The sequence below is a fragment of the Apodemus sylvaticus genome, chromosome 17, assembly GCF_947179515.1.
Source record: "Apodemus sylvaticus chromosome 17, mApoSyl1.1, whole genome shotgun sequence".
NCBI classification, from domain to species: Eukaryota; Metazoa; Chordata; class Mammalia; order Rodentia; family Muridae; genus Apodemus; species Apodemus sylvaticus.
In genome coordinates, this window is record NC_067488.1 from 59,155,642 (window position 1) to 59,174,225 (window position 18,584).

At 39.7% G+C, this 18,584-nt stretch overlaps 1 protein-coding gene across 2 annotated transcripts in view; it reads right to left on the minus strand.

The window, feature by feature from the left end:
• Positions 1-18,584, minus strand: part of Cpne8 (copine 8) — a 178,920-nt gene that overhangs the window by 48,404 nt on the left and 111,932 nt on the right. For both annotated transcript variants that reach the window (XM_052161280.1, XM_052161281.1), the window contains one exon: positions 9,431-9,506. In XM_052161280.1, the coding sequence (XP_052017240.1) occupies positions 9,431-9,506 (76 nt within the window). The remainder of the gene's footprint in view (positions 1-9,430; positions 9,507-18,584) is intronic.

The window sequence follows — 18,584 nt, forward strand, 5'->3', positions numbered from 1 at the left end:
ATGACTTTTTTTTGTTATTATAAAAACTTCATGAGGGCTGGAGAGATGGCTCAGTGGCTAAGAGCACTGACTGCTCTTCCAGAGGTCCTGAGTACAATTCCCAGCAACCACATGGTGCCTCACAACCATCTGTAAAGGGATCCAATGCCCTCTTCTGATGTGTCTGAACACAGCTACAGTGTACGAAGACACATAAAATGAATAAATAAATAAATATTTAAAAAAAACAAAACTTCATGAAATGTCTTCCACCTTAGAGCACAGAATCTGGGGCAAGCCAAAGCTACATTTGTGGGCTACAGTCGCTGGAACTTGTCTCCACAGTAAAGTATCTCCTTTCACTTTGAGGTGACATGTGTTCTTTTGCAATGGGAGTCCTCACGGAGACAAGAGGAGGGCATGGCATCCTCTGGAGCTGAAGTTGAAGGCAGCTGGGGTTCAGGGATGGAACTCAGTTTCTCTGGAAGACCAGCAAGTGTTCTTAACCACTGAGGACTGTCTTCACTGTCATACATATCTTCTGGATTTAAATGAGACCTTTAAGATCAAAGTACCCGAATAATGATAATTTCTTGGAAAGAATTATAAATTGCATGCTCAATGGTGGTAACACACACCTGAGGAAGATGAGGCAGGTGGGTTGGGAAACTGAGGCCAGGATGAGTTACAAAAGGCAGGACATGGCCCCACCACCAAAAAACAAAATAATAAAAAAAAAGGAAAAAAAAGACAAGAAGGGAAGAGAAAGAAGAAAGAAGCAAGGAAACAAGGAAGGAAACAAAAGAAGTTTAAAAAAGGAAAATCATAGATTGCTAAAGAAAGTACAACTGAAAGTCATAACTTTCCCTTTATTAAAACAATAACAGCAAATGACCTAATGTGTGAATGTTAGGAGACATATCAACAAAGCTTCTGTTTATAATGCTAGCAACCATGCTGTTTGTAACCCACTCCCCAGTGGCTGGTGAGAGACAGACTTGTGGACACATTGTGGCAGGACAGCAGGGCTAAAGATTGAAGCAAAATTACAATGAAGAAGCATTGAAGGACAGGGAGACCCCCACCCCCACCCCAAGCTTCATACAACAAAGGGTTCCTGCTAGAGCCAGTTCTCAGAGAAAGATCCGAAGCTACCCTTCCCCACCTGGGCTTCTTCTAAACAACACGCCATGTGAGAGAAAAGCCTTCAGTGTACCCAGGGGTGGCTGGAGCTGAGACAAATAAATGTGTCAGGGAGGGGCTGACCCTTGGTGGCCACACTTTTTGGGTTTTTCCTCTCACTTTATTGTTCCACTCTAACAATGTGTTTACTAAAAATCGGCTAAGTTTCCCTTTCAAATGAAAACTAACAGAAACGTAATTTCGATAAGCAATAATGTTCAAAATCTTGGTTTATTAAAGTATGCCTTATGTACGATCACATGTACAGTACAGTACACATGTCTGTACACATGTGTCTATGGTTTCTTTTGAGCATTGTATACTTGATGAGAATTTGACTTATAAGTAAATGCTCACGTGAAGCCGATAACTTTGTCCAGCTTCATTTTGTTCATAGTAAAACTAAAATTTTAAAAACAAAATAAGGATGCTCTAATCAGAGATGGTTACTGGGCCTGGATCTTTCTTAGGAACAATTTAAGTTCTTAAAATACTTAAGGACATGACATACTGTAATCACAGAACTCTGGGTCAAACCAGTCTCCCCTTGATCCTTATCCCAATTCTGGTTCTACAACATGGTCCCTATTTCTTGACGGTATAAATTAACTTTACAAAATAATTGTGCCTACTCTAAGAAATGCTTTCCTATAATTGTTCTCCCTTTGGATAAGAATAACCTATGACTATGGGTTTAAAGGTGTTTTATATACAAACGAATTTATATATAAATACAAGCATGTTAAGGATTGAAGGACATTTTTGATGGATTGGCAGGATTAATATAGTTAAAATGGCCATCTTGCCAAAAGTTATCTACAGATTCAATGCAATCCCCATCAAAATCCCAACTCAGTTCTTCACAGAGTTAGAAAAAGCAATTCTCAAATTCATCTGGAATAACAAGAAACCCAGGATAGCTAAAACTATTCTCAACAACAAAAGAAATTCTGGGGGAATCAGTATCCCTGACTTCAAGCAATACTACAGAGCAATAGTGTTAAAAACTGCATGGTATTGGTACAGTGACAGGCAGGAGGATCAATGGAATAGAATTGAAGATCCAGAAATGAATCCACACACCTATGGCCACTTGATCTTCGACAAAGGAGCCAAAAACATCCAGTGGAAAAAAAGATAGCCTTTTCAACAAATGGTGCTGGATCAATTGGAGGTCAGCATGCAGAAGAATGCGAATTGATCCATTCTTATCTCCATGTACTAAACTTCACTCCAAGTGGATCAAGGACCTCCATGTAAAACCGGACACACTGAAGCTATAGCCTCCTTAAAAGCAAATAAATAGGTTTTCCAAGAAACAATACAGGGTTACTGTTGCAAGATATTTCCTATCCATTCACATTGAGGCAGTGAGAGGCCAGTGATTGGAGGGAAGAGAGAAAGAGAAGCTAAGAGAAGTGAGGGGAGGAGAGACAGAAGAGGCTTGGTGGACCAGACAAGTGGGAAAGAAGGGGGCGAAGATATCCAGAGGGCTTCAGATGTATTTCTGGTGTTTTGGAGAGGTTACAAATATAGGGATAAGATTTATCATTGTAAATTGGCATTATGTAATTGGGAGATTTATATACATAAAGCTATTTGGTTAACTATTCAAGTTTAAGAGCCATACTTTACTGGATACTTGGAAGGAGTGGTACAGAGGCCTGGGGGCGGGCAGTACTCTTTCATAATTGTTACCCAATAGAGGTTGCTGTCCTATCTTCTAAGTTAAATGACTGTCAATGGCATGTCTTCAGCTGTGCTGGCCTAATAAGATCACAGCAGGACTTGTTAAATGTTAATACTCTTTAGCAGAAAGAATTCAATTACTGGGAATTGAACTCAGGACCCCTGGCAGAGCAATCAGTGTGCTTAACCCCTGAGCAATCTCTCCAGCCTTTGTTCCATATTTGAAATGAGCTTCTCTAGTCCATTTCAGTGTCTGAAGCAATAAATGTGATCATAGTTACATGCGATATCAGGTATTTGTGGTTTTTGATTGTTGAACCTGCCCTATGTGACCTACATGACAAATCTTTAACTTAATCACAAAATTAATCATAATGTCCTAGGGGCCAAAGAGATGTATGTATGTATTCAATTGAAATTCCACTAAAGGCTGCCTGGAGGTTCTTATCTATTTCCTAAAACCTGGAGAAACTCATTTCTCCTAAATTGAATGCCAAATGCTAGGTGGATGGTTTTAGACACAACATCGCCAACACACAAGCTTTCAAATTTTTGAAATCATTAATTCTTGTGTGGCTTTGCATCATTTCTTGATTTCTCATAGATGGTTAAATACTGTATTCGCTAAATAATTTCGAGGGCCTGCTCCATGCTCCCTGAGCAACAGAAAAGGAGACTCTTCACAGCTGTAGAAGACAGTGTCAGTGTACTCAGATAAATAAATCTTTAAAACATGGACTGAGAGGCCACCATTTGTGTGTGTGTGTGTGTGTGTGTGTGTGTAAATCTGGAAAAACTGAGACTTGTCCCAAAAATCCAAAATCAAGGCTCATTCATTCAAGAAGAAAAACAGCACTGAACCTCTCTCCATCACCTTTGCCTTCTCGATCTCTCCTTTCTCAGCTCGGTAGCACAGAAAAATCAGCCTTGCAAAGAGAGTAGAGGAGAGACAGAAGTCTACAAAGCTACCCACAGGTCAAGCCATGGTTCCTCAGAAGGCGTTACTTACAAAGAATTAGCCTTAACAGACTTGTCTAAAACCGCTCTCTATGGAAAGCTTCTTTAAACAGCATTTGATTTGTCTTCATCTGACCTAATTCAAAGCTTGAGAGTTCAGAAAGGCGTTATCTCCCAGACATTTATTGAAAATAGTCTGTGGTAACTGTTAGTACCTGGATACCTGCCAAAGGAGAGAAGAAAGGGTTTCTCTGTGGGCTGATGTGCAAAGCAAAAGGGAGGATCTGAAATACGAGGTGTCTTTAGAGAGAGGTTTGTTATTAAGTTTTAATATGTATTGTTTACGTATACGTGTGTGCACATGTGCGTGTGTGCACGCACGTGTGTGTGCACGTGTATGTGCGTGTGTGTGTGTGTGTGTGTGTGTGCACGCGCATGCGTGTGTGCGTGTGAGTGCTGGTGCCCACAGAGTTCACCCCTAGAGCTGGAGCTGAACGCAGTTGTGAGCTGCATGATGAGGGTGCTGGGAACTTAACTTGGGTGCTTTGCAAGAGCATGTGTTACCCACTGAACTCCCCAGAAAGCTGAAAAGGATGGTGTGGGAAGGAGGAGGAGCCCAGGGAGGGGCCTAAGTGGGCCATGTGGGGGCAGGGCAGGAAAAGGCCATGGGAAGGGATAAATATTTGGGAAAATAAAGGTACGGGCAAAAAGGAAGAGGGGAGCAAAGGACAAACAGGTGTTCACTGACACTTTTTTATTTTTGAGACAGAGTTTCTCTGTGTAGCCCTGGCTGTCCTGGAACTCACTCTGTAGACCAGGCTGGCCTCGAACTCAGAAATCCGCCTGCCTCTGCCGCCCTGGCTGTCCTGGAACTCACTCTGTAGACCAGGCTGGCCTCGAACTCAGAAATCTGCCTGCCTCTGTCTCCCAAGTGCTAGGAATAAAGGCATGTGCCACCACTGCCGGACTCCACTGAAACATTTTAAAAAATCATTCAGTAAATGGGAGTTTGTGGTTGCTTTAGAAATATTTTGGATGGGGGCGTTCTACCTCATCTTATTTTTTAAGTATAACTGATGTTTTTGTTTGTTTGTTTTGCTTTTTTTAAGAGTTGAAATAATTCACTGGTTGGTTTTTTTTTCTTTTTTTTTTTTGGAGGGGGGGGGGGACAACCAAAAGATAGGGAGATACTGAATTAGGAAAGGCTGTGGCCATCTCAGGGATCAGTGTAACAATCCACAGAAGGGGCTAGTTTTATGCCCTATGATAACATGCAAAGTTAGCTGCAATTTGGATCTCTATCATGCATTTATGTCTGAAATATTTTCAGTCACATCTGGTCTCATGTTCCTAGTAAAACAGTTTCTACAGATCCACTCCTCAGTTCTTGCGCTGTCAGGACTGGGATGTCTCTGGTCCATTTTCCTAACAATTTTGATAGTGTGCTCTAAAAGAGGGGAAATTTGAGTATGTACTGCGTATGGCATAAAAACCTGCAAATCAGTGGGAGATCACGTGTAGACATTAAAGCATCATGGCTTATCTATACTTGTTCTAGCTCCCAAATAATTGACACAAAGACCCATTAGGTTTATTAACTTTACGCACTACGACTGGGCAGATATTCATCTGGTCTAATCCTGTAAGCTGTCTACTGTGCAGCCACGGGCTCCATGTTCCTTGGCTTGCTCTGCTCCATGGATGTCCTCATGGGGAATCCCTCGGCCACCCACCCATCAGGACTCCTCCTGGAACCTCTGCCTCATGGCCTCTCTTCTTTCTCTACTTTCATTCTCTTGGTCCTTTTCTCTTCTCTCTACCTGGACGCCTAGCTAGGATTGTTAGTCTAGTCTTCCTATCTCCTCTTCAGAGTCATAGGCGGAGTCAGCCTTATTGACCAATCACAGATGATGGAAAACTATACACACACACACACACACACACACACAACATTAAGACTGGATTTGTTTGACCATGCCTATTGTTTGGACTATGGACAAAAGTCTGGCATAGGAATCAGCGTCTAAATTCACAGTGCACAAGACTGACCCCCAACCATCATGAGGGGTTGGCTAAGTTATGTGCGATCTTAAGGGAAACTTTCTGTCAAGTTTGAGGCTGAGACATCACAGGTATAACTTCAAAACGAGGATGTGGCTCTTCAGGTGAGCTTTGGTACCTGAGCCCAATCCAGCAATTCAAAATTTTGGTACGTGTGTTAAGAACTGTGTATGAATTGGAACTTCTGTGTACCAGTGTTTAACCAACAAAACCTCAGAAAGCTCAAGCTGGATGTGAGAGGAAACACTTAGAATCCTAACTCTTGGGAGGCTGAGGCAGGAGGATTGCCACAATTCCAGGTCAGCCTAGTCATCAGAATGAGACCCTGAGGGGGAGGAGAGGAAAAGGAGGGACGGAGGGAAGAAGGGAGGGAGAGAGGGAGGCAGAGAAAGGCAGAGACAGACAAACAGAAAGGCAGACCGAGACAAAGAAATAACAACAAATCACAAACCAATTTCCAAGGGGAAAATGTGCTATTAGCAGGAATATGCTCAGGAGGGATATATATGGATATTGACATGTATGAGAAGGACCAGAAAGGGTTGATAGCCCAAGTTTCTACTCAGAAAACATGAGAAAGCCAAGGCAGTATTTAATACTATTGGACCAGGCAATGTGTGTCCCGGTGTACACAAAATCATCTACTGATCACCACACTGGAAAAACCAAGATGTCCATAGACCACCAAAAAACCAAAATTTGTGCTTTATAGAGCTCATTTGTCAGAATCACTCAATAAGTAACCACACCCACCCTCTTCACCCACTCCTCTCTCCTGCATAAGTGTATGAGTGTGTGTGTGTGTGTGTGTGTCTGTGCGGGTGCATGTTTGTGTCTGTCTCTCTGTGTATTATAGATGGAACTTGCTTTTTTTAAATACAGTTTCACTGTACAGCACGAGTTAGACTTGAACTCGTGAGTCTTCTGTCAGCCTCTTGAGTGCCAACATGCCCAGATGTCCACTGAGATCTGAAAACTCCTTGTACACATGTATCATGGTTAACTTCCTTCAGCCTGATGTTACTGACAGTGTTTCTTTTATAAAAAGAAAACATTTACACTGAACTAATGCACCAACATCATCCTAGGGCAGTTACTAATAATGAAAATTTCCCTATTTAGCTTCTTTGTCATCTGATCATAGGTCTCACCCTGGCTTCTTATGAAAGCTGTCTTCCTTATATAACAGAGAATGGGGACTGGCTGAAAGCAATCATTTGAGTAGATTGTATCAACTGAGGAAGTTCAGAGTGGCATATCTCTGCAGGAAACGCCCTGAAAGGGCAAGAAAACGTTGTATGCATGATTACTGCTCCTCAGCACTGAGGTCAGAGAGACTAAGCACTTACAGTACATAGACTATCTGACACTACTTTCATTGCCTGTATAGACTTAATATCTCTTTTTTTTGAAAGATCTGAATAGAAAAGACTATTATTCAGTCTTTGTCTGGGACTAGAATCTTTCTTGGACTGACTTTAGCCTCTGCTGATTCAGGTCAATCAGCACACTACGGTTTAGACTAAGGACCACTGCAAACACTATGTCTGTGTTGCTCTCACACACTGAAATTTTCATTCATCTCGTGTTCCCAGAGGGATGCAGAGTTCAGTAAAGACCATGGAAAGTAGAAAAATGAAGATATTTTAGCCAGTTAATGAATGAATTATGAGTGAAATGCAACTATTTCAGACCAGTAAGAAGGTCAGGGAAGAGGAACTTCACTCTCAAAAGAAATCAGCTTTAGAGGCATCTTGGTGGAGAAGAGGTACATCACCCGCTAAATACTGAGATATACTCTCTTACTACTCATATATAGTAAAATTTTAAAAGTTTAGAGAATGATCAGATAACCATGATCAAAGATCAACCGCGCTAATCCAAGATTAGGTGGGTGAGGGCGGATGTGACTTCAGTATATGTTGTAAATCTGGGTTTTGTTACAGACTGCATAGTAACAAATGAAAGTGAATGAAACACTATGCAGGCCATAGCTTACTTAGCTAATGTTATGCTAATGGTAGAAAAATGAATAGTTTCACTTCTCTAATTAGTAATTTGTTTATGGAGGTGGGTAGGGAAACAAAGCTTTGCACCTGAAGCACAACGGCTTAGGATTTGTACATAAAATAAGAAAACATTTCCCGAGGCCTGAACAGGGACTACGTGAGCAGACATGCTAACACAAGTGGGGGAAATCTACAAAAGCTTCAACTATACAGAAAAACCCACAGGCAGCTAAGAAAGGCAGAGAGCGGGAGAAACAGCCTTTCCCAGAGAAGAGGATACCGACTGCTTATCCTATACAAAACAGTCAGCCCTGAAAATATATGCATACAAGTAACATTACACACATTGCAAAGACTGGATTTATGTATTCAAGAACACACACATCAAAATTTAAAGAAAAAAAAGCCAGAGGTTACAAATTTGGGACAGAAGGGTGAGGGCATATGGGAGGGGCTAGAGGGAGGAAACAGAAAGGGAAAAATAATATTAGTTATATTTTAATTATAAAAAAATCAAACGAAAAGTCTTTGGGGGATAGGGAGATGGCTTAGCAGTTAAGACCATTGTTGCTCTTCCAGAATCTTCTTAGATTCTGTTCTAAGCATCGATATCAGGCCGCTGGCCACCACCCGTAACTATAATTCCCATGGAGCTGATGTCTTTTTGTGGTGCCTGAAGGTGTACACACACACACACACACACACACACACACACACACACACACATGCATTTTATTTAAAAAAAAAAAACCTTTTCTTAGGCAAATCTTAAAACTGCAAAATAAGTAGATCACGTGATTTTAGAGCAAGAATAAAACTGACCCAATTGCCTGTAGCACTGCAGTGCTTTGTGCATGAAACTAACGGGGGGGGGGGGGGGTAAGGGAATGAAGGAGGGACAGCACAACAACATTCATGCAGAAAGACTGCACACACACACACACACAGAGAGAGAGAGAGAGGGAGAGAGAGGGGAGAGGGGGAGGGGGAGAGGAGGGGAGGGGGACAGGGAGAGGGAGAGGGGGAGGGAGGGAGAGAGGGGGGGATAGAGAGACTCAGAAAGCTCAGCACATTTCCTTTACACATCAGAATCAAGGAGTCAGGGTCATGGTATAAACTGAACAAGGAGGCAGGGGCAGCAAACCTCAGTGGGTTGGCTGTGAGGAGCAGCCTCAGGCTATAGTCCTTAGAGAAGGAAGCTGCTGCATTGAAAGTCTCTACAAACACTGTCAACGTTTGTGATGGCACCAGAGGAAGGCTTTGCTGCCCTCCACAATGCATATCCACTCAGAATTTCATCTGCTCTCCAAAAATACCTTTCCTTAATGATATACCACCTGAAACAACCATTTGATTAAAAAAAAAGAAGCAAACTAATATTAAAGGGATAGGTTGGTCCAAATGTAAAGATTTATAAAGGTATGCTTGCATATACTTCCTCATGCCCATGTACGCTTGCATGTGCTTGACCTTTGGCAATGATACTTTGAAGAGTATCACTGGCACCCACTGCCTGCTGCAGGAGGTTAGTAGCAGAGGTAGCTGCTTTTTACCTCATAGACGTTGAATTGTGACTGTCCTCTTGCGAGTTCCCGATAGCTTGTTGTAAATTCCCCAATGAAATCATGACTGAAAGTAAGAGGAAGAAAAAGTGTGAAGCATTAGCTCTGTGCAATTCTCATTCATATTTCAAAACATTTACAAAGGAACAATGTTTAATCTATTGATTTAATATATTAAAATGTGAATATATTGATAAAACACAACTTTATAACTTAGAAGATCTCTTGAGAAAGATAATTGTATTATATTCTATTATTACATAATTTGCCTTAATCTAAAATTTATAATCAATAATCATATTTCATTAATATCAATAATTCATCAAAAGAAGATCATGTACATTATAAGAGCTGGAGAGTTGGTCAACCTGACAGGATTTAGAAACACCTGGACGGTGTTTTCTTTATGCCTGTCTGGGGAAGATTGTCTTGATTGTGCAGATTGTGGTGGGAACACTGGCCCACCATGGGCGGCACCATTCCCTAGGTGCGATCATGAGGTGTAAGTAGAGAGAGAGAGAGCTGTGGAGCAGCAGGCATTCACACTCAAAACTTCTGCCATTGTAATGAGATCAGCTGTGCAGCAACATGCCTTCACTGCTTGATCCTTCAATGTCATGTGATCAGCTGCTTCAATCCTGCCACCCTTTCTAGTCATGATGTGCCTTAAACAGTGAGCTAAAGAAAAAATATGCCTTTTCTCCCTTAAGTTGCTTTTGTCAGTTTTTTTTAAAATCACAGTAACAGAAAAAGAATTTAAGACAGGAGCTTAAATATTATTATAAACAAAAGGCAAGCCACAGTAGTTTTTGTGTCACAGAACTTACAAGCTGATCATTGTCATAAACGCATGTGCTTGTAAACCTTATCAGATTTTAATGTTTAACTGTGAATCACTTAAAAAGTCAAGAGCATTCCCTAGTGGACAGTAATAAGCAATGAATATGTTGTGTTTAGCCAACTGAAAATTTAATTTCTGAAAGAGAGGTTTGGAAGAAAGGTAAAGCCAATTAACTGAAATCAATTTCATGAACTTTTTATCACAAGAAATTTTTCCTTACAATCACTTCAGGAGCTACTTATTTTGGTGCCCAGCTTCCTGACTCCCCTTATCTGATAGGTCCTGTCTATACAACACTACATTTTATATACGGTGAACCCCTTTGAGCACGCTAATTAGAATTTCTAATTAACTTTCAGATTTGGAATTACATCCATGCAGACATGAAGGGGGAGTGATGAAGTTAGTAATATGTTGTAATTATGATGTCAAATCCTCAGAACTCACTCTATCCAGTTACACATACAAAAGGACACAACCTTTACTACCTGTACTTCTGCTTTTCTACATGTCTTACGAAATTTGGAAACAAGGATTTAATCAAGACAGATGGAACAATTCTTCTGAACATGGAAAGTGCAGCTTTCTATCCACAATGTCTTGTAAGAAACCTTGCAACTCTCTCGAGTCCTGGTGATTCCATGCAGAACCTCACCTCTCCCTATGCAACACTCCGGTATCTTAAAATAGTAACCATGGAGATGGAAGGTTCTACTGAAGCAGTTCAGATGCTGAGATGCTGACAGGTACGATCAGACCTGTGACAGACACTGAGTGCTCACTGAGCAGCAGTGGGAACAGACAGTGAAGACGGAACATCACTCTGTGGGCCTATCTAGGTTTGGTTATTTGCTTAGAATTCAGCGTTCTTGATTGTTTGTGCTCTGTTTCTGCCATCCAACACTTATCACACACTTGACGGGGAAAGGCAATGTTTACTGGTCCCAAGCAAATGAAATCAGGCGATGCAGACTGAAAGTCAGACACATCTCCCTACACAGAGCCTTTCTGACAGAATGGAACATCCTGGATTCAACGTGGAGACTGGTTTCTGATCATGCTCTGTCTAAACTGAACTCTGTGTGGATCTCAGAAGAGGGTCTTTAGTATTTAACAATTTTACACTTAATACATTTGTTACTCTTTAAAAAAACCTGAGAGATGTGCAATGGGGGAGGGCAATCTGTTTGTTCTCAGTGATGAAATATTAATACTTAAAGGTGCTCAACTGGGTGACCTGCTCTGAAAGACACCCACATGTTCTAAAATGAAGGGAGAATTTGAAATTTGTTTCTAGCAAAATGTAGCTTATGCTATCCTCTACAGAAGCAGAGGAATAATTCATCAATTATCCCCTACCATTTCCTACCCTTTCTGCTAGACCCCAGGGTCCTGACCCAATCTACTGTTTTATATGCACCTCTTCAAGATGTCATGCATTTGTTCAGAACAAGGCAGACCATGAAGAAATGAAATGAAGTATTGTTTCCCATCTCAATATGATTCAAGACAGTCATTTTAGAAAAAAAAAAACCAAACTCATATGTAACTGAAATATCCTTATAGTGTAGCAAATGACATCCATTTAGTCAAAACTTGCATGACAAAACCAAGACAGTGATCTATAGGTGAGAATACCCATCATTTTACCAATACAGCCCCCAGAGGAATGACTGAATAATAGAAGACTTGTCAAACTTCATAAGAATAGCAGGCAATAAAGTTGCCAAGTCTAGACACAAACAGATCGTCTCAAGAATACCAGTGATGTGAAAAGAGATAATCAGATTATTTCCCAGCCTTTATAAACTGTACTATTTCAAATACTACTTGTATTTAAAGTATAAATAAGACTTTAAGAACATCAAAATTATTTCAAATTTACTTTTTAAATATATATGTATGTGTGTAAGTGCATTTGGTGTTTGTATGAGTGTGTGTGTGTGCGTGTGTGTGTGTGTATGTTATGTGAATGCAACTGTCTGTGGGAAAGTGTGTATAATATGTGTTTAAGTATGTGTTGTGTACATACAAGTGTGTGTGAGAGAAAAAGAGCATGTGTGGCATATGTGTTTGAGTGTGTATGTGTGTATGTATGTGGAGGCACATGCCTATCGGTGCTTGTGGGGGCATACAAGGGTGTGGGGTGTCCACCTTTATTACTCTCTGCCTATCCCTTTGAGGTGGTACCTTTCTTTGTACCCAAGGCTTATGGTTTCTGCATTAGACTGATAGCCAGCAAGCCCCAGTGATTACCCATCAAAGCTGGCACAACAGATATTTGTGGAATGCCTAGATTGTGACACAGATGCTGGCATCCAAAATCTAGTCCATATGATTGTACAAGTCCTTATATTTGCTGAGCCATCTCTCAGATACACACACACACACACACACACACACACACATACACATACACACATATATATTATCACTGGAGTCTACTAAAATCAAAAGGAAATTAAACTTGCTTTAATAATTTATCTGTTTATTGTATTCATGGAATATTGAACATTTTTGCTAAATATAGAAATATTCCCAAGTAACAAGTTCCCTGTAACTTTCATAGTACTGTTCTCACTATGTTTTATTGATTTGAGTGTAACTAAATATCTTGTTCTCTGGATGCATTTTCAAAGTCAAGTTTCCCTTAGTGCTTTCTGTATGAGTTACATCTCTCTATGTGATTACTATTCACATTTTTATAATACATAAAAATGTTTGAGGTAACAAAGTAAGAGAAATTTAGAACAAACTGATGACTACCATCTCTAGCAATTTCACTGTAGAAGCTAGCTTTGAGTCAGGCACTGGATGAAATGTACGTATCCATGTCCCATCCCAGTGGAGGGCAGTATGCTGCAAGTATGACTCAGGTTTATACCTGTCCATGAGTACAGGCATCAGCTCCCCCATGCACCTTAGCACGTTGTCGTCAGCATCACCTATCAGCTTAGCTACCATCTTCCTCCAAGAAGCCTTTGCTGGGTCATACCCCCACCCTTAGCTCTCAGAAACAAAAGCAAGCCTCAAAGCACACATTGTCTTTCTATCATTCTATTTCCCACCACAGAGTACATATGATTATTTGTGTGCTTCCCCTCTGAGTTTATTAGTCTAGAAAATAGGCAAGTTAAAATCTTATCTCAGTATTCCCATACATCTACATCAGTGCCTGGCACACAGTGGGTAGCATGAGTGACATGGTGTGCTCAGATTACAGCACTGTCAGTGCCTGGCACACAGTGGGTACTGTGAATGGCAACAGTGTACTCCTCGGTTACATCTATGTCAGTGGGTACTATGTGGGTACACAGTGGGTACTATGACTAGTATAGTGCTCAGATTACTAACGTGGCTGATCTGTGATAATACTTTGACTAGATTATCAGTGTTTTTTGCCTCATATAAATCATAGGTACTTCAGCATAACAGAAAAGGTGCCTATTGTGTTAATTTTTGAAGCCCTGCGATCTGAACACAACTCTGATTGTTATTGCTCCACAGGTTATGGGGCTATTTGGTCACACTGAAGGTTCTGCCTTCTGGGAAAGTTCTGATGGTTTTCCTGCTTACTTTTTCAACTGTCACCTAAGAACTTTGTATAGCTATAACAGCTGGCAGATACATCCAAACCACCCTGTTGCTTTCCCTACCATGCTGTGGTACTGAGTTACTTTCAATTTCAGGACATATATATATGGGAGGGGAGAATATATGGATGGATGTCTTTAACTAAAACAATGCCTATGCCTTATTTCAAAATTAAATTTAGATAATTAATTTGATTCATTCTGTCAAAGGTGTTTATTTTTTAAAGATCTTAATACAGTGTATTCTAATTTTTTGCAATGTATTTCAAACACACACATACATATATACACATATATATATATATATATATATATATATATTCAATTAAAATGGTCTAGTAAAAATCATGTATAGAGACATATTAAACATACAAATTTGAAGTGCCATATAAAATAGCATGGCATTTTGAAGTTATAGACACAAATGAAGCCCGCATTGATTCCAGGATGCTTGCTTCTGGAGGCCTTCTCTTTGGGTTAATGTCACATTACGATGTATTCACGTGTGGGTTGAAGGGAACCTGCAGACATTCCCTTTAGGATATAGCATGATGCTGTGTTTCAGGTCTGTTCCCACACAAATGAGTACAACTTGTTATGATTTGAATATGAAATGTCCCCCATCGGCTCATGTTTGCTCGCTCCCGGGCTGGCTTCCCTATTTTGGAGGCTGTGGAACTATTAAGAGGTGAGCTGTGGCCTGGCTGGCAAAGATTAGTCACAATCTAGTCCCCAGTTCTATCAGCCTTGTAGGCTGAACCTCTGTGATATGACGAAAACAGGAAGATCATACCTTTCCGGACTAATGGATGGAAAGTTCCTAAAACCCAGAGTCAAAAGTGGTGCACCTTCTCTGATTTCAGTCCAGAATTTCAGTCACTAATATATCTTTCCTATGAAGGGAGCCTCTGTCTATATTTCTTCGCTCTCCATTTATATTCCCTGTGTTTTCCTGACTCAGTTTCTTCCAGTGGCAGGAAGCATCGTATAGTCTTAGAAAATAACAAGGGCTTAAAAAGTGAGCGCCCACAGCAAGGGCAGACCTCTCCCACTCAAAGGGGAGCTAGATAGACAGCTGCAGGCGCTCCTCCTCCTGTATAAACCCATGCTTACAGAATGGCAGTAGTCTCTGTCCCCAGATGATGAAACCAAACAATGACAGCAAGTCACGTGCTCGTCAGATTCGTGGTTGGCCATGACTGCAGCAAACAGCTTGTCTTCTTAAGTTCAGAGAACAATCTTGAAGCTGCTCCCCTTTTTGCTAATCATCGTAACTCCTTCGACTTTAATGCTCCTGACTTTAATGCACTGACTGTATACTTTAGATACCCTCATGGTTGAGCACTTGGTCTCCAATTGTTGGTGCTTTGAGGGTGGGTGTAGAAGGCGTGGCCTTGATGGAGGAAGTACGTCATGGGGGCGGGCTTTGAGATTCCAAAGCCTCCTGCATTTCTAGTGCATTCTCTGCTTTGTGCTGGAGCTTCAGGTGGTGAGCTCTTAGCTTGTTGCTCCAGCTGCCATGCCTTCAGGATCCCATCATGAACCCTCACCATCTGGAACCATTAGGCCATATAATCTTATCATTCTACATGTTGTCATGGTCGTGGCGTGCTATCTAGAATCTACTAGTTCTTTTTTCTTATTTGATTTTTTTCCCCCCTGTGGCTTCCTGAAATTCTAGTAGACACTATCTAGCGCTCCTAAGTTGTCCCACAATGGCTGTTAAGCATTCCCAGGCTATGTGCTATGTTGTCATCTGTGGAATAAGCATGATTATGTTTCTTGGTCCAACCTAAATCTGTATGCTAGTCAAGCACTCTGCCACAATGCCCCAATCTTAGCCCACAGTCCATTCTGATAGAAATAAAATTTTCTTTGTAAGGTATATTTTTACATACTATAATAGATATGTATATATTGAGGATATAAGCAACCCTAGGCAAATATTAAGTGGCTCTAGTGCATCGAATATCTTTGCTCCTCTATGTGTTACACGTGTGCTTCTTGGTCTCCATGGAAACTGGGTGGATGCTATCACTCCCAATCATTAGCACAGCAGAACTAGCCTAATTTTATCATACTTGCCCAAACCTGCCCCTCTATACATTTCTACTACAGATAAAAATTGCAAAGATATATTTTATACATGTGTAGCACAACAAATGTATAAAGATATAGCTGTGCTTTGTAGCTTATATGGAATTGCATGTAACATATTTAAACAACAAGAACTGTCAATATTTTTGATTTACTTTTTTATGCTTATTAAATATTTTGTTTATAAATTTGATTTTACTTTATTATGTCCACACAAAGACGTGAATATAATCACATTTTTCTAGGATGAAGAAATTGTTTTAACATGGTTTATAATGATGTATAAGTGTCAAATTCGTATTTAAGGATGTTATATGTGGCTTTGTCACATTTAGAAGAAAATTACATTCCTATATTGTCACAAGTAATTTTTAAGAGCACAAAGAAATGTTTGATTTATGTTTCATTATTCAAACTACATGTATGTAATTCAAACTTCATACATACAAATATAACTTTTTAAAATATAATTACCTTTAATTTCTTGCCAGTTGCCTGTATCTTAATTTAGTAAAATGAAGCAAAAACATAGCACTCCAATTAAAACTTCCTTGTTCAATAACAAACATTATATATAAGGAGCAAAAGATCTTTGACCAGAATACCACTTTTCTCCTTATTAAGACAAAATACCTAAAATACAACATCCAATCTACTCATGAGAAAGGCGTGGCCCCAGAGGGCTCCAGGATGGTGGGAACATGTCCTCACTTCTTCCCATGACAGAAGAACAGGAAGTAGAAAGAGGAGAATGCTAGCACGCCTCAGGAGTTTCTCCTTTTCCACCTTTTATGCAGATTAGGTACCTCTTCTCTGTGTTCTGTTAAGCATGTCCTCACTGAAACCTCTGGAAATGGCCTTACAGATTCACAAAGATTGCATGCAGCCAAGGTGGAATCAACAGAGACCTAACAATGCGCAGTTACTCGGCAGGACAGAGAGGTCCGGTTTTGTTTTAACTGCACCACAGCCTCTACATATTTGTCTAGGATTATGCAGATTAGAAAATTGCTACAATAATATCTGAATTCAAAATCTTTACCAACTGCATGGACATTAAAATATCCATACTGTTTATATCACCTACTTTTTTTTTTTGCTATACTTTGAAAGGAATTGGATTCTAGATTTAAACTGAAGCATTGATATATAGAGAAATGAGTTTCTGAGATTCGGTAAGTACATGGTTACAAAAGTTGACACCATCAGCCAGTGATAATATTGTTATAAAAGGCAAAACAAAATACCACAATCAGATTTAATAACCAAAGAACTAAAAAATGAAAGAAACCAAGACAAACAAACAACTCAGAATAGAGCCCCTGCTCAACATTTTTTTTTTCTGTCTGTCACTGGTATATAGCTACAAGAATTCAATTCTATGATTTTTCTGAAATACTCACAAGTAATATATTTGTTCAAGAATAAAGAAACATGTTTCCATCATAAAAGGATAAATATGATTCAATATTTACTCATTTTCACCTCAGCTATGCCTCGTGCATTTTACATATTGGAATATTTCTGAGCTACTGTAATATATAGATTCACTTTTTATTTTTGTGTGATTAAATTTGTGTGACTTCATAAGGTTAGATTTAATAATCTATATGAATGTGCCATTATAATTTTGGTTTTGTCTTTTTCTGTCAAAGCTCACTACCAGTATGCCATTAAAAGACAATAATATTGTCTGAACTTATTTTTGTTTTCATAGTGATTCAAAGCAGAATGACGTAGTCCGTCACTTCTCAAATTACCATTTGTATTTTGATAAGAAAACACAAGGAAAAGAAGAAAATATAGCAAGAATAATACAAAAACAAACTTACATAATCCAGCATTTCCAGCCTGAAGCAAGAAAGGAACTGGAGCATTCAAACAAGGAATGTGAAAAAAAATAAAAACATACAAAACAAATTTGCAGCAAATTTGTACCATCATTAAAAATAACAAATCAGTGAGTTGTAGCCAAAGAATAATTGCAGGTTAGTGTCACAGACCAGATCTTCAACAGGAAGAAAACTTCCCCTAAGGAAAACACACTCATACAGATAGATATAAGAAACACACTAAACACCAAGTAAAATCAGAATAGAAATTCCCAATAGCGTATTTCAGTGACAACACTCAATTGTCAGAATAAAGAGAGAATAATGCAAGATACAAGAGAAAAAAATACAGAAGCCATATATAACGAAAAACCTAGCAGACTCACAGCTGAGTTCTTGATCAACACTTTGAAAGCACAAAGAAACTGGGGCAACGTACTGCAAGTTCTAGAAGAGCATGCTTGCCCACCCAGACTACTACACTCAGCTAAACTGCTTGCCATGGTAGGACAAAGAATAAAAAAGTTCTCCATGCTATAAACAGGCTGAAAGAAGCCAAGTCCACTAAACCAGCCCTGCCAGGACTGCTGGAAGTCATAAATGGAATGCAGAGAGGAAACTGTCAAGGAAGAATGGAAGAAAATAAATGAAAATGTAAATCCTGAAATACAAAACAGGACTAAGAACACAAGCAGCCAAATGTCAAAAGTCAAACGACAAAAGTAACACCGATAAATACACACCCTTCCATGACAACATTAATTATTAGCGGCCTCCATTCA